The following is an 18059-nucleotide window of genomic DNA, read 5'->3' as shown; positions in this document are numbered from 1 at the left end:
GTTGACATCTTTTCTTCCATCTACATTTGACCGTCTCCCAATCCTCTCCAGATGACTGTTCTTCTATAGGTGCTGATTTCGACACGGCCTGTATATCCAGTACCTTTTTTGAACGGGAATCGTCCATGTGCCCATTACCAGGTACTTGACTGCACTCGTCTTTTGCCAGTTCCCAGATATACAGTGCCTCGTCTAACCCCCACTCTTCTGCCATATCGCGTCGTTCGTCCTGCAATTTTTCCAATGTTTCCACAAGCCTCCAACAGTTGAGTCTTGTCCTCCTCCATTGTTTTGTCCAATCCCTATGCGTCATCCACTTCTTGACACCGCCCTTGGTCGTGCACCGTTCTCCCCCTGCGTTGGAAGAGTCGAATATACCCCCACGGCGAGACAACGCAGCTTGCGTGGCTTTCACTTCAGCAATACGAGCCTCTGTGAGGCAGACCGCGCAGACGGAGTCTAACAAGTTGAGATAGATATTAGGTACGCGGGTGTAGCCATGATGGCACTGTTGCTCCATGGTAGCTAATGCCGAGAACCGTGAGCTGTAGGATTTGTTGCGATTGAGATCGTCCGTAGTGGTAGCGGCCGTGGACTTGGTCAGTCAGAAGATGGGATCTTTCCTTGCTCTGGTTCCTATCGTGAGTAGCGGTGTACAAGCGGGAGAGTATCGTTTCGCTAAAAACTGTCGATCAATCCAACAATACGTGAAAGACGAGTGATAATGCAACAAGGTCCCAAGTTGTGTCTAGAGGCCACATCTCGATGAAGAACGGTGAATTATCGTATTAAGATACTTAGGAGTATGAATCAAGAAGACCAGTTTCACCGAATCTGATCGAGCTACAAGAGTGAGTGCGACGGTCAATGTGACATGGTTGGACCCAGCTTTTCATCATTCACTCGGATCTTTGGCCCTACCTATGCCAATGAGCGCCGATCTCGTACGCTATAACAAACTGGAGTGGACAATTGCTGATAGTTTTCATAAGATTAGGAAGTGTGTGGTCCAGAACTGCAGGTCCAGGTATGCGGCGTAAGCGGCTTGCTCAGCCTGGACGTTCATCGTGTTGAAAGTGGTTTTGACGGACATTCCGGTGGCCACGACTTCATCATATCCCGCGTATACGTGTTGCGCGTGTTACCTTTCATGTCATGTTGTGGTGCTTAAACTGCTGTGATTGTGAACAATCGGCAAGGATGGCTATGAGCGTCGTCGTTGAGCATATCCCAAGACTGGCTGCTGTAAACGGCACGCACGAGAAGACATGGAAAGAGCTCGATACTGTACATTGGGTCCAGTCGTCACGGTGCTAGAGCGATGAAATCTTCATATTGTTGGTTAATCTGGGTGCGGGCCGTCTCTCGGATTCATGTCATTGAGCCGCAGGTGACTGTGGATACTAAAGCTATTATCTGTGCGTTGGTGGCAGATGTCCGACGAGGTTGACACAAGAACCCCAGCAAATACATTGTATCACAATGCTGCTGAGTATGCGCGCGGGGCCGCCGGGATGCGGAGGTGCCGGCGATGGTGTTGAGTTCGGACTGGTCGGCAAGCGAGCGTCGGCGATGACGTTTACTGCTTGGCGCTAGCTTACAATGAGCTCTGGCCTTAGCACATGGATAACGCTTATCCTTCTCTTGACGCCCCAATTCTCCTTCCATCCCCTCTGCATCGCATCAATTCGTCTCGCCATGTTTGCCAGACAGATATTCCGCCCGGCCAGGACACTGCACCAGGTATGCGCTCACATTCTCACCAATTGCGACATTGCAAAACTTCCCAGTCTCGGTGTAAAGTACTAACAAAGGGATAGCAAGTGCGCCGGTACGCATCCGAGGCGCCCAAGAGCGGTGGAAACAACAGTGTCCTCTACACGGGTATCGGCGCTGCTGGTCTCGCTGGTGCCTACCTGTACCTGAGGAGCGGCGACGCGCCGTCGGGGCAGAAAGGCAATGCGCCGCCCTCAGAAGAGGCCAACAAGATCCCCGCTTCTTCCGATGGCTCAGTCAAGAAGGCGTTCACTGGAGGCGACCAGGGCTTCGTATCGCTTATGCTGGAGAAGAGCGAGGTTGTCAACCACAACACCAAGAAGCTCAGGTTCAAGCTGCCCGAAGAGGACATGGAGAGCGGATTGCCCGTTGCTTGTATGTTGGACAGCACAAAACGCTGACCAAATCTCATACTGACTCCTCACAGCCGCCGTGATTACCAAGTACAAGGGCCCCGAGATGCAGAAGCCAGTCATCCGACCATACACCCCCATCAGCGACGTAGACCAGAAGGGCTCCGTCGACTTCATCATCAAGGCCTACCCCAACGGTCCCATGTCTGAGCACATGCACAGCATGGAGCCAGGTCAACGGCTAGACATCAAGGGTCCCATCCCCAAGTTCCAATGGAAGGTATGAGCTGCCCAGATGCCCCCAGCTGCGAGACAGAAACTGACGCCATATCCCACCTGTATAGCCCAACATGTACGAGCACATTGCCTTGATCGCTGGTGGCACCGGTATCACACCCATGTGGCAAACCGCACGACACATCTTCCGCAACCCCGAGGACAAGACCAAGGTCACGCTCATATACGGCAACGTCTCAGAACAAGACATTCTGTTGAAGCGCGAGTGGGAGGAGTTGGAAAACACATACCCCCAGCGCTTCCGCGCTTTCTACGTTCTGGACAACCCGCCCGAGTCATGGCAAGGCGGCAAGGGACACGTGACCAAGGAGCTCCTGAAGACTGTTTTGCCTGAGCCCAAGGAGGGTGACAAGATCAAGCTGTTTGTCTGCGGACCACCAGGCATGTACAAGGCCATTAGCGGAGGCAAGAAGAGCCCTAGCGACCAGGGTGAGCTTGACGGATACCTGAAGGAGCTTGGTTACAGCAAGGACCAGGTCTACAAGTTCTGAGCATCTGTAAATATGGATATGTATGATACCTGATCGCGGTTTCCCTCGAGAGTAGTCTTGCAGAAGCGAAATCAGACACTTGGAAACGCGATTCGAAATGCGAGCCGACAAACCTCTTTGTGTGACATATCGCGAAGACAACCGAAGGCACTGTCATCAAGTCGGTCGAACGTAAGAAGAACATCTACGTTAACCACCACATCCCATGCGTAAGACTGTATTGCCAACAAAGCACGAGCCAGCACAATCTTCACGGGTTGTTTTGGTGCTCAGTACACTATGAGAAAAAAGGGAGTTTCTTCGTACCTGAATAGACTGACTGACCAGACGCCGGCAGATCAACACGCTCGCTTACGGGTGATTGGATCGGCGCCAGCAACCGTTTTTAAAGGACTGATCAAGTCATGACGTTTGGAAATAATTTCGGGCAGAAATTGTATCTTGTAGACGTAAACAATGCATGCTGCCAACATTCCCACGAACCCGGAACGCGACAAGACGTCCCTTGACGATCCTGAGCGTCAGTTGGCCCAGCTTTATCAACTACCTACAGAGACAGCCCCAAACCGAATCGTACAGCACTATACTGGTCATAGGTACCTCGCATCACGAGAGCGACACAGATATACGCGATGGGTATCACAGTATCCCATACAGCATTCTCGCCATTATCCATGGTATCGACGATCATCGGCTTTGTCTCGTTTACTTTCACACTCGCTACCTTGTTAAGAGTCTCCTGGTCAAATCTCATGACCTTTCATGCGGCGCCAGAAGAGATCAAAGACACACTGTCGAGCCTGAAACAGGGTCTGCTAGAGGAAAGAAGACACTTGAGAAGAGTGGGGAAAAGGCTGAAGAACGTGAGGAGAGATCGCAGTCACGGTCCTGGCGCCCGGAGTGATTCTGAAGAGTACTATGGCGGATATGGCAGTGGCCAGCATGTGAACGGAGGTCGAAAGAGAAGCAGGCGAGGAAGAGGAGGTAGCAGGAGGGAAACGATGCATTTTGACCGCGACGTGCAGAGGATGAGATCCGGTGGCGAAGAAGAGGCGTTGCACATGATGCGTGTCACCGTCCGTGATCTCATTCAAAAGTTTCGAGGTCTTGAGCATCCATTCCTCAAGCCTGAGTACCAATCTCAAGACCCGGCGCGATGGGCAACCCAATCGTCACCTCACCCATCCGCCGAGAAGTCGCCTTATGCAGCACAATATCACCTGCACTCAGACGATGATTCGCCCTCAGCTAGCCATCTACATGGCAGCAATCGTCTAGGCTTCGAATACGCTAATTGCGATCTTCAACGTCGTTGGCTCTGGGTGCGACGCAAGGCTGACGCGGTCAACTTAAGTACTGTCTTGAGTCGAGTGGAGGGTAGACGAACGGCGCATGAGGTGGGTGAAATATTGAACATGGTATCGGACATTGGGAGAGATATTGAAGATTTTAGAGGAGTGCTTGAAGTGGTGGAAGGTAGGTTAAATAGGGTTGTGGGAGTAAGACGTGTAGATTGAGAGAAGAGCCGGATGAGAGAAAGGGCGGGAGATTGGAAGAGAGTGCGTTCCGGTGAAGAGTACCTACGATGGTAGACATGTTCGCTTCAACCGCGCCACTTCATGCGAGTTTCCCGTACGTTGCACGATCTCTTCCGCCATGGCCTCTCCAAGTATTCCACTTCATTGTTCCAGGACCACTATTCTGGTGCGACGTCTATCAAACCCAAGTAACTAGCAGAGTGGTTCGGGTAGAAGGTGCATGGCAGAGAAAACCTATACATGTGTAGAGAGCAGCTAAGCGTCATATATAGCCACCGTGAACAGAACGACATATTCATAGAAAGAGGATTTTAGTTTTTTTCGATTCTACTGTCGAGGCGGTCCTTAAGATTCTATTTAAGTCTTTGTATAATTGACGGCTTACATTCAGTGAGGAACATGCCACGCCGGCCGCTCACTCGGCAACACCCGTAAGACCATCCCTTGCTACGATATTGAATTATTCAACGGCGTATAAAGCGTCGCGATGACATTTTTCTTACTTTCCTCATACCCTAACCCAAAGTCTTTACCATACGAATAACGTATAACAAAGCAAGCCAGGAACCAATCTACCGCATTCTCGTACTCCATATCCAAACCAAGGTCAACATCGAACAACTCGACCTAAAATGCCCATAAACCCTAATCAAAACGGTTACCAAGACCGAGCCTACTACCAACGCCACGACCTGAATTATATGCCGAGCCAGGGTCTTGGGCTTCCTCGCATAATGACAGAAGGAGAAGGCGGGGGTGATAGAACCCACTATGTTCGCAATCCGCAATCGAGAAGACTACCCCGAATAAACAGTCGAGGTCAACTATTCAGGGAGTACCATCGTGGTCCTTTAGAGCGCCGTGGTTGGTACTAATGGGTTATAGTATGACGAAGAGGTAAAACAGAGGGCCCGTGGAAAATAATCTTGGAAAGGAGAAGAGAGAAGAGAGTGGGTTCTGTACAGTCCTGATGAATGCGTACATAATTTGCAGACATTTACTCAATTGAAGAGCCTACTCGTGTTCACCAGACTTGCGCCATTCCATATGCTTGCCTTTGAAACCAGTTGGTGCCCTTTGTAGCAAAGCCCATTTGTTTGGTCAACGCGGATACAGTATCATGCCTTCTTTGAATGCTAATTGTCCGTCTCTTACATAGCCAGTTGCTTCTCTTGGCTGCGAGTGTTTCATCGGCTAGGATGCAGACGGAAGACGCGTGGAGTACAACGTGATCATTCACAGCGTGCCTAATTGAGTTCGCGTAGGCAATACGTGGTGAGTATGCCATCTCTGGACCACACGGCTCATGCAAACTGCATAGCAGCGCTGCCTGAGCAGCTGATACCAAGCAATAGATTACTCACCAAGTACCTGAGACTCTTAGTTTTCGCGACGAAGCGTAGCAAGAGATGCCACGTGTTCGAGAATACACGACCCGGTCGTTAACGTCTCGGTACAATCTGACCGTAGAAAGAGGCAGTAAGCGGCAGTAAGAGGCAGTCTTAGCGCCGCCGGAAGCGAAATCGACGATGACGCACAGAGGAACAAAACCAGTCGAACGCACAGGTCGGCAAACGGCCCATCGCAGGACTATCTCCATCGAGACCACCTCATATCCAGCCCCATCGGTCCCTGCCCCCACACCTTCCAGATCGCAGCGAATAGTGATAGATGCACATGTGACACAGCATCGTCCTCTCACGTCCCGTGCCGCACAAAAATATTGACCGGCACACCGCTATCGCACGCAAGCACACTTGCGTTCGTGCAGCAGTAGCAGTAGCAGTAGCAACAGCAGTAGCATCACACCACACCCGCCGCCACAGCCAATGGGGAGGACAACATAGGTATAAAAATGCCAAGAGACCCTTGTAGCGAACGTCCCTCAAGCGGCAGCTGCCAGCGAGCTTGGCAATAAGCTTAAGAAGTTGTTGCATGTGGCTCGTGATGCGGCCTGGAATTCTTGGTCAACTAGTGTGGGCTGGATGCTTGTAGCTTGTAGGAATGGGGTCCGTGACAGGGATATGTACGTCATTGTAAGATGCTTATCGGGGACCGCTGCGGAGGGAATGGGAAGGTGAGCACTGGGGCCGTTCCTGGAGGAGTGGTTTTTCTGACGGATGGGGGAGATAGGCGTTGGCCGAATGGCGCAATTTCTCGGTCTTTTTCTTCTTCTTTGGGACGTCGCATGATGAGTATCTGCGATGACGCTTGCCATAATAGGGCGGCCGATGTTTGGTGCTTCAAAGATGTGCGGAAATTTATGTCAAACAGCCAAGGTCACGAGTACAGCATTGGAGGTAATACGGGATGTATATGGTGAAAAGATGAGGCAGTTGAGATTCAAGTTGATGACTTGTCGAATTAGATAATGTGTTGAGCTTTCGATTCGCTTGCTTCGCTAAACAGTGCCGACAACATCTTGTCGTTGCGGCACGAGAACATTTCCCTCATCTAAGAAAGCTCCACGCTTTATGCTGATTGCGGCACATACCAAGCAGACTCCATGAAATGCGACGAATGTTGGTATCCGCAGATGTAATGAATTCGAACAAAGGAAATCGTGAAACGAAAAATGAAACCCGAAAATAAGGAAAACTGAGCAGGAGGTTCTCATCTGTGGCTCCTGATGATTATGCTTGTAATTCTGCGCATTGTGTTGACTCAAGCCATGCTTGCGACACCGTGCTTTTCGTCTTCTTTCTTCTCGAACATCTTGTCCTCAAGCCACTTGGTAGCTTTCGCGCATTGTGCGTCGACGTATGTGGTCCAGAGATGGGCGATGGTGTATTCGACGACGAAGAAGATGGGGATTGCGAGGGCCCAGACCAACCAGTTTGTGGTCCTAGGAATGTAGTGTTCGATGGCTTCGCCTTGACCGTCCTTTGGCTGCTCGACGTGGTATGGTGCAGTGCTGAATCCGTAGATCAGGCGAGCTAGGCCAACCTTCATAACGGTTCCGTGGGTAAGGTACACGGCGAAACTGTTGCGGCCAACCCACATGAAGAGCTTGTTCGAGAACATGCTCTGCAGAGAAGGTGACAGCCAGATTCCAGTAACCATCAGATCCCATCCGATAGCAGTCCAGCGCTTAGGGTAACTTGCCGCACCCTGAGGAATAATCCAGTCTCCGATATTCTTAAGCTGAACAGACCAAGCCGACCACTCCCAGTGCTCTCCGGGGTAGCACGCCACGTACCAGCCGAGGATGATGAGAAATGCGGTGGCAATGCGTCGGGCCTTGACACGGCTGTTGACGAATTCGCGGAAGCTTTTCTCGGAGCCGAGGTCGCAAAGGATGACTCCGTAGAGGAACTGGCACTCGAAAGTTTCTAGTGAGGTTAGCAATTGTTTCAAAAGCAAGTTCAAGGACCAATACGTACCCTTCTCAGGGCTAGTACGCATCCAGTACCAAAGGTATAGAACCATGCAGGTAAAGAGGCGCATGCGGAACTTCATGAAGACAGTGGCGAAGAGCAGAACGTAGATGAGGAAGGCGCCTTGCAGCAGAGGCAAGAGAGCCCACTGGTGGTCATCGTATTCATTGTTGGCACCGGACCATGACGTCTGAAAGTTCCTAATCAATCGTGGGATTTCCTTGTCAAGGCTGCCGATGTTGGTAGGGACAGAACGACGGAACCAGTGGGAGTCGCTCAGGTGCGCAATCTCAAAAGCACCAAGTTGTGCAAAGAACCATGCAATGACAAGAGCAATGGTCGCGGGCATGATCAGTCGCGGTGGGCGACGGAAAGCAGATTTGCCCAATGTCTCCAGCGCAGCTGGAATGTTTCCGGACTTGGCCTGTCGAAGTGGTTTGATGGCGCATACGTAACCGGTCAAAAATGCAAACATGGTAACACCGATACGGCCTTGGAACGGTAATCGGAGGAAGGGCAGTTGCAGTAGTTGCGGTGCTGCGTTCTCGTTGTCACGCGGTGACCAGAGGCTGTAGTCCCAAGCCCGACATAAATGTGTTACGACGACCCAGAATGAAGCGACTCCACGAACACCCTAGGACAGTTAACAGACGCCCATGTCTGGCCAGACTATGACAACATACCTCAACCCAGGTGACATTCTGGCGGTTGTTGGAGGCCATTTTTCCAGGACCAGCAGCGGGTTCCAGAGGAGTAGCAAGGCTCGAGATGGTGGCGCGCGCAAGCGATAACGGGGCCTTTGCTAAGAAAGACATACGCATACAGACGACTTAACGACTGACAATGGGAGATGTAGGCCCCAAAGTGGTGATGTAGAAGAACGCTCAGCGATTGCAGGAAAACAAGAGAGGGAAGAAAAATGAGCGACAAAAGACAGCTATAGAGGCTGCATTGGTGTGGGCAGAATGGGACCAAGAAGGAGGTTAAGGGCATGGCAAGGGTGCAAAGCAAGATCCCCCATGCGAAGACGGCATCTCGGATAGGCTTTCTTGGCATGGCAGAGATGTGTCGAGAAGGAATAGGGATTTTTGGCCGTGTAATTGGCTTCGGGGCTGAAAGGGGGAACAAGCGCCGAGTCAGCATGGGTGGCCGCGTAATAATCGTCGGTGGGTGTTGAGCGTTCCCCACCGGTTTCAGGGCTTCTGTCTCTTGGCAACGAGCCGCTGCATGGGCATTCGCTGTGGCGGTGACAGAGGATGCGCCAACCGGGAGTCGGCACTGCACTCGAGAAAACGAATATGGCGATTGTGCTGGCACTGCCTGTGGCTAAAGGAATGCGTGGGTGCCTAAGGATGCGCAGAGGTTGCGCTACATCCATGGCGAAGAGCCTTGGACACTGGGCATGTGGCGCAACATTGCCCAGGTGAGAATCTAAAGCAGCGCGTCTTTTGGGTCTCAGTACCCACCCTCCACGTTTGACCGGCGGCTGACAGTGGGTGAGATCGTCCATGGTAGATTAGATGACAGCGGCTGTTTTGTGTGTTTCAACTTTGGAGGCCGCGCAATGTGTTGTAGCGCGTCTCACAGCAACATCCTAGCGCGATTCGAGGACAAAGAAGTGCGTATGGGACGACGCGTTGGATCATGCACAGGATAGGAGCCTTATTTTGGCTCTTGTGGATAATGCTTCTAGCGCGGGCATCGTTACGCAGCCACAAGCTGAATGTGGTAGCATGCAATTGTGGCGATCTCCGAATACCATCTGTCAGCATACATACGCTATTGGATTACATTACTCCGTCGACTCAGGTCCCGGATACCTTGGGCAGGAACACTCGGGGAGTTTGGCGGCGTGTAATTTGAGCGGGTGAGGCGCGTGATGTCATTATACATGTCGCCTATTTACTGACTTGAGGTCTATCGCTCGCTTCAACCAACATGGCTTCAGCCTCAGTGGTTCTTTTCAACAATTTCCTTGGCAAAGGCAGCAAAGTCCCTCTTGTCGTCCACCTTCTCCCACAGATTCGGCTGCGTAAACACGGCTAGTGTGTTCCTCGCTACTTTTCCTCCAGCTGCAGCACCTCTTACAAAATGGGGCACGGCTTTGAACTTTCCCTTTGTGATGATTTCCAGTGCTTCGCCAGTCTGGAACGCGAGGCAGTCGCGGGGTATGCTGACCTTTGTGACAGTACCGGTGCGGGAGTGAATGTAGAGGCCGGCCTTGGGATCCGGAGAGCGGTCGAGTTCTCGGAGAGGGGCGAAGGATGTACCAGACTTTGGGGGACTGGCAGCTTCGTCGACAAACATGGCCGAGGTAAGACCAGTAAGACAGCCATGATCGAGATGAGTGGCACACCAGTCGTCCTCATCACCGCTGGATGTGTCAGGGGTTGACGAGGGACTGGGGAAGTAATGCAGTAGTCTGGCTTTGGTCGAGACACTTGTCTTGACTACGTGCTCCAGGTAGCCTTTCTGGTAGCCGTCAATATTGGCTTCGGCGTACTTGTCGCAGGCACGAGCGACCAGGGCGGCTATATCGATGATGAGAGTGCACAGCTCGCGGAAGGTTTCCTCGAAGCCTGGGAGGAGCTCTTGGGACGGCCAGACGTTGGGCGCCGTGTACTCTGGGAAAGACGGGTACTTTTCAGCGAACGATTTCTGCTGCTCCTCAAAACCGTTGGCACAGTTGACATAGTATGAGCCCTTGAGGGTGTCATATCTGCCGTCTTTGAGTGTCTCCTTTCCACAACTCCAGCCAACTAGCCATTTGGATGCTGGTGATTCCAGTTTCGCTGGGCAGGCATTAGTATACATGTAATCATGGTGTTTGGGAGCGCGGCTCACCTAATTCGTCTTGTGGCAGATTTCCCAGAGCAGAGGCGTACGACAACAATTTATGTCGCAGCTCATGGAACTTGGAGGGCAGATCTTTTACAACGATGATACCCAAGCTAGACGATCCAAAGGCATCTTCAAGTAGAGAAAAGTCTACATTGTCTATAAAGATATCAGCCACTGTCGGCTGTGGTGATGCAAATGCCACTCACTATTCTTCAGAGCCTCCAGACCTACGGCGACGGCACTCTGGTTCACTGCAGCGTTAACGTTGGCCATGTTAGTCGTCCAGCAAGACACAGTCTGTGATGATGGTGTTCACTCGGCAGCCAGTACTGTTACTTTATCGTGATCTCGTAGTGCGGGTTCGGTCTCGTCTGATCAGAATCTCGACTGCACCTGCCTGATTCGCTTCAGCCTCGGCCAACTCCGATCTCTCCATTCCGACGCCTAACCACCACCACCACCGCCACCATCACCATGCCCAAAGCACTCCACTTCAAGGGTGACAAGAAGGTCAAGAAGCGCAGAAAAGCCGCCGAACCGTACGATGCCGATGAGAAGCCCTCGAAGCAGCTCACCACCAGCGCGCCTGCCGAAGCTGAGAGCGACGACTCTTGGGTGAGCGCCGACGCGCCGACCGACATATCGGGACCGGTAGTCATTGTGCTGCCCACCGAATCCCCGAGCACGTGTCTAGCATGCGACGCGAACGGAAAGGTGTTTGCGAGCGAATTGGAGAACATAGTCGAGGGCGACGTCGCAACGGCTGAACCGCATGACGTGCGCCAGGTCTTTGTCGCAAACCGCATCGCCGGCACCGAACAGCTCAGTCTAAAGGGCCACCACGGAAGGTACGGAGCTTCAGATGACGCGTAAAGGACGCGACTGACACAGTATAGATATCTGGGCTGCGACAAGTTCGGCGTCCTCAGCGCGACAGCGACCGCCATCTCCCCCGAAGAAACCTTTGTCGTCGTTCCCGTGCCCGACAACCCCTCGGCATTCTCTCTCCAGACTGCCCGTGACAGGTTCCTGACCATCGACGAGTCGTCTGGGAAAGCCCCAGAACCACGAGGTGACGCCGAACACATCGACTTCAACACCACCTTCCGCATACGCATGCAAGCCCGCTTCAAGCCGCGACTCAAGGCGAGCAAGGAAGAGAAGGCAAATGCCAAGATTAGTCGCAAGGAGCTCGAGGACCAGATCGGCCGACGCCTAACCGACGACGAGGTCAAGAAGCTGAGGAAGTCGAGGGTCCAAGGTAACTTCCACGAGACAGCCTTGGACATGAAGGTCAAATCCAGCCACGACAAGTATGCCAGCATGTGAGGGGCTCGCCGTCTCTGCCATGGTGCCTTAATCGCGACAAGGCATTGTGTCGTTGCAAGCTGCCGCAGAGACAAGACAAGCCGTCCTTGGCGTCCCCAAAGCAACGGCTGCACCCGCGTCACACCATGCTACGCATACAGCCGATCCTATGGATGCGACACTGCAAGGCCGCGTAGTCTTCATGCGCCACGACCCAGAACTGGTTTCGAAACGTCATGCGCCACAACTCTGTGGCTGGGCGTCTGGCTTAGACTAGTACCCGTCTACTCCCAAGACCACTGGTGCGGCCCAACGGCAACTTGTCTCATCTCAACAACACACACCAAAGACTGCTATCAAGCTACGCATGGTCTTTTTGTTTTTGTTGTTGTGCATACCCGGTATCGATAGCCAAAAGAAATTAACCTGTGTTTTGCAAGACTTGTCTGCACTCTTTGTTCCTTTTTCTTTATTTTCTTCTATCCGTACGCTTTTTGTCGACAAATGTAACCATGACGAATCTGCAAGCAAGATCAGCGTCAGCTTCGAGTGAGTTGTGCTAGTCTACTGGACGGATGAAGCATGCTGTGCCGGCTGAACACTCGCTACCAAATACGCATACGACAGGGAACAAGTCCGTCGTCCAGCAAGTTGGCTCACAGCCTGTCGCCTTTGATGTAATGCACGAGCAAGACTCTCACACTCCCATGACGCCATGCAAGGAGAGAACCAAACACCCTGCAGTTGTCTAGGTAGGGTGTCGCCATAGAAGGGAAAGATCAAGCGCTCCCCCGTAGCTGCCTTGGTGGCGTGTTCGATTTTCTCCTTGTATGGCGTGCTATCATTTCGCTGACCGACTGACTAGCCCTAAGATACGTTGCTGACTGGGCATAGAGTCTCAATACCCAAAAGCACCATGAATGATGCCCACTTTCCTACCTGGTAGAAGTATGTCCTTCTACCTCACCATCTGCCCCGACTTATCCCAAGTCAAGACTCAATGATCCCTGGAGTATCACATTATGTCTTGGTTCTTCTCGATTCCTCAATGACAGCAACAAGAGTTCCAACAGCAGCACCGGCCCCTTTCTAGCTAAACAGGTAGACTTGGTAGCACGACTATGTCTCAGCATATTCATAATACTTATGGAAAAACTTTTTCGGGTCCCCCAAACGCTATTTGGATCCCCCCAAAAGATCAGATGGAAGCAGAACAACTGTAAAATATTTACCTAATTAGGTCATAATATTAGAGGGTGTGAATGACTGCAGGTATACACCTCTAGGTGTGTTTTGCTTCCATCTGATCTTTTGGGGGGATCCAAATAGCGTTTGGGGGACCCGAAAAAGTTTTTCCATAAGTACTAGGGGAACACGTATGTTTTCCCGGCCAGTGTTGTAAAGATATCCAATAAGAGTATTTAGTTCTAAGATTTGGGGATGTTGGCTTATTAAACCACGGCATGCAAGGGAAAAGCCGAACGCTACCCCCGTAGTTGCCTTGGTAGGGTCCTCGGTCTTTCTCTTGTATGGCGTGAACAACGAAAAAGGGTCCCTGCTAGAGGCCCAGCTCAGTTCGACCATCTTTTGAACGACCACGATTTGAACTAGAACATCTACTCCAGTACAAGGCATCCAAGCATTACAAGGCGAGCTGACCTCTGTGGTCACTGGACTGAGCCTGGAAAAGACACAATTTCTTTCTATGATCCGGCCTGCCGAACTAGCGGTATCGTGTGATTATCTCCACAATGCTAAAGCAGGTGAGAGTCCACGATAGTAAATCAGTTAATCGCCACGCAGCAAAGTGAGGCCAACTCTCTCTTATTACCTCTTGATTTGAGTCCAGGTTTGAGATCACGCGCCTCGCAATTGAAGTGATTGGTCATTCACAAGTAACAAGGCTCGGGGGCGTCGTTACCACAACTCCATGTGGGTCCCCAATGCACCAACCGTGGTAACATAACTCGCAACTGCAATTATTTAACCCGACCTGCAAACGCAATCATCCATTTTCACTCTTAATTCAGAAACTTCAATCCTTTCATTCAGAGATACACACCACTCTAAACCACCTGGAAGATTTCACGGCTGCCCAACACATCGCGTCCACACCCACCATGCCGGGCCAGTACGTGAAAGAGGACTGGAAACTAGTCGACAGCACCATACCTGTCCTGTGCTTCACCACAGCCACTTTTTGCGCCCTCTATATTCTCTCCTTTCCACCGACTAGGCGCCTCTATCGCAGACTCTCCATCCTCATCCTCGCATTTCCAACATGGTATGCATTCCGATACTCGGATCAGTTATCTCCGGACGTGGTATCGAACGACACATTCGCGCGGACGTGTCTGATATGGTTCGCGCACATGAGCTACGAAGTCTGCGTCCTGGAGTTTGCGCCCGTCTTCCCAAATGAGAAGCGAGGCATGGGAGAACGCGAAAAAACCAAGGAAAGAGTCAGACAGGCATACAAGGTTCTTTTCGATCGGAACCACACACAAGTACTTGAACAGAAACAAGAGCACAAGTTACCGACAGACACGAATGGAATTTCGGCATCGAAAGAAAAGACTGCGGAAGAGCAGTACACAGCGACCGATAAGAAGACCGACGAACCCATCTTGCGGAGCACTCGCATTCAGCGTGGCGTTGAGTTTTGCGAGAAATCAGGTCATGGCTACTCTCGCTGGGGGTTCGTCGGCTACCAAATTCTCAAGGCACTCTTTTACTGTGGTCTCCGAAGGATGTATATCCTCTACGAAACGACTTACTCCCCTCTCGTTATACCTCCGAGCGTATACATGGCACCGGGACTATTGAATTTCTTCCTGCGATTCGCAACGTCTGAGTATTACCAAGAGCTAATGTGGCGGTTGGAGATCACGTTCGACTGGTCCGTTTCATCCTTGTGGTTGTACGAAACCTATCACAGTATGCTCGCCGTTCTCCACGTTGGTTTGGGGCTAGATGGCCCGGAAGAGTGGTCCAAAGCACTCTTTGGCTCGTTCAGCAACGCGTGGTCGGTAAGAAGGTACTGGTCGAGGCACTGGCACAACTTTGTCTATTACTCCTACTCGGGTCACATCAAATGCATGACGAGGGGCTGGCTGGGTATGCAGCGCGGTACAATCACGCGGCTGGTCGAGAACACGCTTGTCTTCTTCGTATCCGGCCTCGTGCACTCACTCGTTCGGTGGCAACAGAGCCCCTCTGGCGACTGTTGGGCTATTACCTGGTGGTACGTCGTTCAGGTCCTACCCATGATCATCGAGTGGGGTGTGGCGACTCAGTGGAGCAAGATGCGGACGTGGTTGGGGTTTGGGTCAGACGCGAAATGGCTGCAAAAGGTGGAGTATGCAATTGGGTACTTGTGGGTCATTGCCTGGTTTCTTTTCAGTGTGTCAAAGTACTTTGAAACGAGGATGGCATGGACAGATGCGAAGAGGCTCAAAGTTTTCATCGCAGAGTTGGAGGCTGCTCGAGCTTTCAATGAGACGAATACAGCATGGTAGAGACTAGGCAGGGGCTGAAGCTTCAGCATGTGAAAGGAGTGGATCAGGTTCCATGTTATAAGATAGTTTGTGAAACGATGGAGGATGGATGGCCAGAGCTGTATTACTGTAACAATGCGTCTTTTTTTAATCATCCGAGTCGATTGGATGCGTGCGATAATGAAATTTTCACTTATAACAAGCCCCTGGCGATAGCGTGAGCTGTCGGCCAGATGGTGATGACGACGTATGCTTTTAGATATTCACATCACTGTCAAAATGTATCGTCAAGGGCTATATCTTCAGATAGTAATCAAACCACATTATTCGTGTTATTATCATTAAACTGCGCTTCATGTTTTTGTTACAATAAAAGCAGACTTAATACCTGGTTAGCTCAGGGCTATCCTTCGATGCTGGGAAACTCCACTTGGTCTCAACAAAGACCTTCTGCATGCCATCCTCCTTCTTCTCAAACTTGTAGTAGACCTTGTCCAAGTCTTCCAGGCGGACACGGTGGGTAACCATCTTCATCGGGTCGATGCGCTTCTCTTGGATCATCTGGAGGAGAGACTCCCAGTACATGTGAACAGGTGCTTGACCGTTACCAATGAGACGGATACCACGCTCCATGAGAGAACCAATGTTGAAGTGGTTGGTGAAACCAACGTATACACCAGTGATACCACAGCGACCCATGTTCCGTGTGCTAGTGATCATCTCGTTGATGAGCTCGCTGGTGTCGGTCTCGAGACCGAGCATCATCTCGAAGTAATGTGCCCAACCCTTGGCGTACTCACCGGCAGCACACTCAATGCTGACGTCTGGACCGCGGTTGTTGCACATTTCCTTGAGCTTGCTTGTGACTGACTCGCCCTTGGCCAGCGTAGAGAAGTCGATAGTTTCGATATTGGGGTATCTGGCCTTGACAAAGTCGAGACGCCAGTTGGAATCGATCATGATGACCCTGGAGGCGCCTTGCATCAAAGAGAAGTCTGCAGCCATTTGCCCAATCGGGCCGGCTCCCCAGATGGCGACTACATCACCCTTGTTGACACCAGTGTCGACAACCGCGTGCCATGATGTGCACAAAACATCGGAAAGGAAGAGACCCGCCTCATCAGGAACATCATCGGGAAGTGGCAGGAGGTTGACGTCGCCGTATGCCACACGAGTGTACTCTGCCTGACCACCAGCGTATCCACCAGTGAAGTGGGAGTAACCAAACATGCCCGCTGTTCGGCCACCGTACATTGCATTCTCAATTGTGTTTGAGTTTGTCTTCTCGCACTGCGAGGACAGCTTCTGTTTGCAGTAGTAGCAGTCACCACAGGCGATCTGGAAGGAGGCAACGACTCGTTGACTGTGTTTTGTTAACAATGCTCTATGCAAAAACTAGGAGACGAACGTACCCCTTCTTGAACTTTGTGACACCAGGGCCGCACTCGTCTACAACACCGCAAAACTCGTGTCCGAGAATGTCGCCCTTTTGCATCTCCACGACAGTGCCGTGGAGCAAGTGCAGGTCAGAACCGCAGACTGTGGAACCAGTGACCTTGACGATTACGTCGCGATCCTCTAGAATCTTGGGCTTCGGTGTGTCAATCATGCGGACCTCGTTCTTGCCGTACCATGCCAGAGCCTTCATTGTCTCAGAGTAGTCGGCTGTGCTCTCGTCGTTGCCGGGGTTGCTGACGTTCTGCGCTGTGGTGGCGTTGTCGCCATGGCCAATGACCTTCTCGGCCTGGCGGGCTGCTTGGGACATCATCTTGGGCGTGTATTCGATGTGCAGCTGTATATGTAAAGGGCAGAAAGTGTTCAGAGCTGGGAAGGGTCTGATAGAGAGAGGAATGGAGATGGAGAAGTGACAACACGCGCACAGTCCCTACCTTTTGAATGACAACAGAGACAGAACCGATGTCATATTACCAACGTGTGACGCTAGATTTACAGCCTTCTTACAACTACCGCGAACCAGAAGATTATCCGCCCCTTGTACATGCGCTTGGAGGGGCTAGTCTAACGTCATGACAAGCTGTGGAGGGGTACAAGTCCGCTCTACGCGAGCTGAACAGGTGCGGATTTGGATATGCCATGTGCTGGCGCAGATCAACGTTGGTGATGGGATTTCTGGCGAGCGTCATGGCGATGTCATGGCGGGGCAACACGCGTTTCGCGTTTGGCCGTTAAAGCTAGACAGGGAGCTATGGCCAGACCACCGAGTATGCTCGGAGCGGCATTTGCTCGGCATATATTTTTCTGTCGTGTTAAGCTCAGGGTACTGATATGAAGGATAAACCGGATTAAATGTGGCGTGCGAAAGCGAGAGGCATGTGAAGTCGCCTCTTCCGAACTGACGTGGAAGCATACAGGCTAGAAGAGTGATTGACTTGAAACCAGCGGCAACGCGACGACTTATATGCTTACGACTGAGGACCATGATGGTGCATCTAGCATCCAGATAATTGCTATACGCCGAGAATCCGGGGAGTAATATGCACCAGGCGGTTCATGAACGGACTGGGTGGGTGCCGACGCAGGTACAAAGGCTTCTTTTGTTGCCCAGATGCGCACACATGAA

At 51.6% G+C, this 18059-nt stretch overlaps 6 protein-coding genes across 6 annotated transcripts; 3 read left to right on the top strand and 3 right to left on the bottom strand.

Moving 5' to 3' along the window:
- Positions 1–1637: 1637 nt before the first annotated feature.
- Positions 1638–5949, top strand: ACET3X_006855 (uncharacterized protein). The gene is made up of 4 exons (XM_069453030.1): positions 1638–1743; positions 1821–2151; positions 2204–2409; positions 2474–5949. The coding sequence occupies exons 1-4, from the start codon at positions 1699–1701 to the stop codon at positions 2915–2917; spliced, it is 1026 nt and encodes a 341-aa protein (XP_069305623.1). The 5' UTR covers positions 1638–1698; the 3' UTR covers positions 2918–5949.
- Positions 5950–7119: 1170 nt separating this feature from the next.
- Positions 7120–8554, bottom strand: ACET3X_006854 (uncharacterized protein; the record flags this gene model as incomplete). The annotated part of the gene is made up of 3 exons (XM_069453029.1): positions 7120–7787; positions 7839–8466; positions 8516–8554. The coding sequence occupies 3 exons, from the start codon at positions 8552–8554 to the stop codon at positions 7120–7122; spliced, it is 1335 nt and encodes a 444-aa protein (XP_069305622.1).
- A 1228-nt stretch (positions 8555–9782) lies between these two features.
- On the bottom strand, positions 9783–10946 carry ACET3X_006853 (uncharacterized protein; the record flags this gene model as incomplete). Its single annotated transcript, XM_069453028.1, has 3 exons — positions 9783–10624; positions 10677–10829; positions 10880–10946. 3 exons carry the CDS (start codon positions 10944–10946, stop codon positions 9783–9785), a joined length of 1062 nt encoding a protein of 353 aa, XP_069305621.1.
- A 201-nt stretch (positions 10947–11147) lies between these two features.
- Positions 11148–12416, top strand: ACET3X_006852 (uncharacterized protein; the record flags this gene model as incomplete). The annotated part of the gene is made up of 2 exons (XM_069453027.1): positions 11148–11521; positions 11570–12416. 2 exons carry the CDS (start codon positions 11148–11150, stop codon positions 12000–12002), a joined length of 807 nt encoding a protein of 268 aa, XP_069305620.1. The 3' UTR covers positions 12003–12416.
- A 1685-nt stretch (positions 12417–14101) lies between these two features.
- On the top strand, positions 14102–15499 carry ACET3X_006851 (uncharacterized protein; the record flags this gene model as incomplete). The annotated part of the gene is made up of 1 exon (XM_069453026.1): positions 14102–15499. The coding sequence occupies one exon, from the start codon at positions 14102–14104 to the stop codon at positions 15497–15499; it is 1398 nt and encodes a 465-aa protein (XP_069305619.1).
- A 326-nt stretch (positions 15500–15825) lies between these two features.
- On the bottom strand, positions 15826–17320 carry ACET3X_006850 (uncharacterized protein). Its single transcript, XM_069453025.1, has 2 exons — positions 16891–17320; positions 15826–16841 (listed from the first exon to the last, which is right to left on the bottom strand). The coding sequence occupies exons 1-2, from the start codon at positions 17244–17246 to the stop codon at positions 15860–15862; spliced, it is 1338 nt and encodes a 445-aa protein (XP_069305618.1). The 5' UTR covers positions 17247–17320; the 3' UTR covers positions 15826–15859.
- Positions 17321–18059: the final 739 nt, after the last annotated feature.

Source organism: Alternaria dauci, chromosome 6, assembly GCF_042100115.1.
Source record: "Alternaria dauci strain A2016 chromosome 6, whole genome shotgun sequence".
In the NCBI taxonomy this organism is placed as follows: Eukaryota; Fungi; Ascomycota; class Dothideomycetes; order Pleosporales; family Pleosporaceae; genus Alternaria; species Alternaria dauci.
This window is presented reverse-complemented; position numbering and strand designations above follow the sequence as displayed.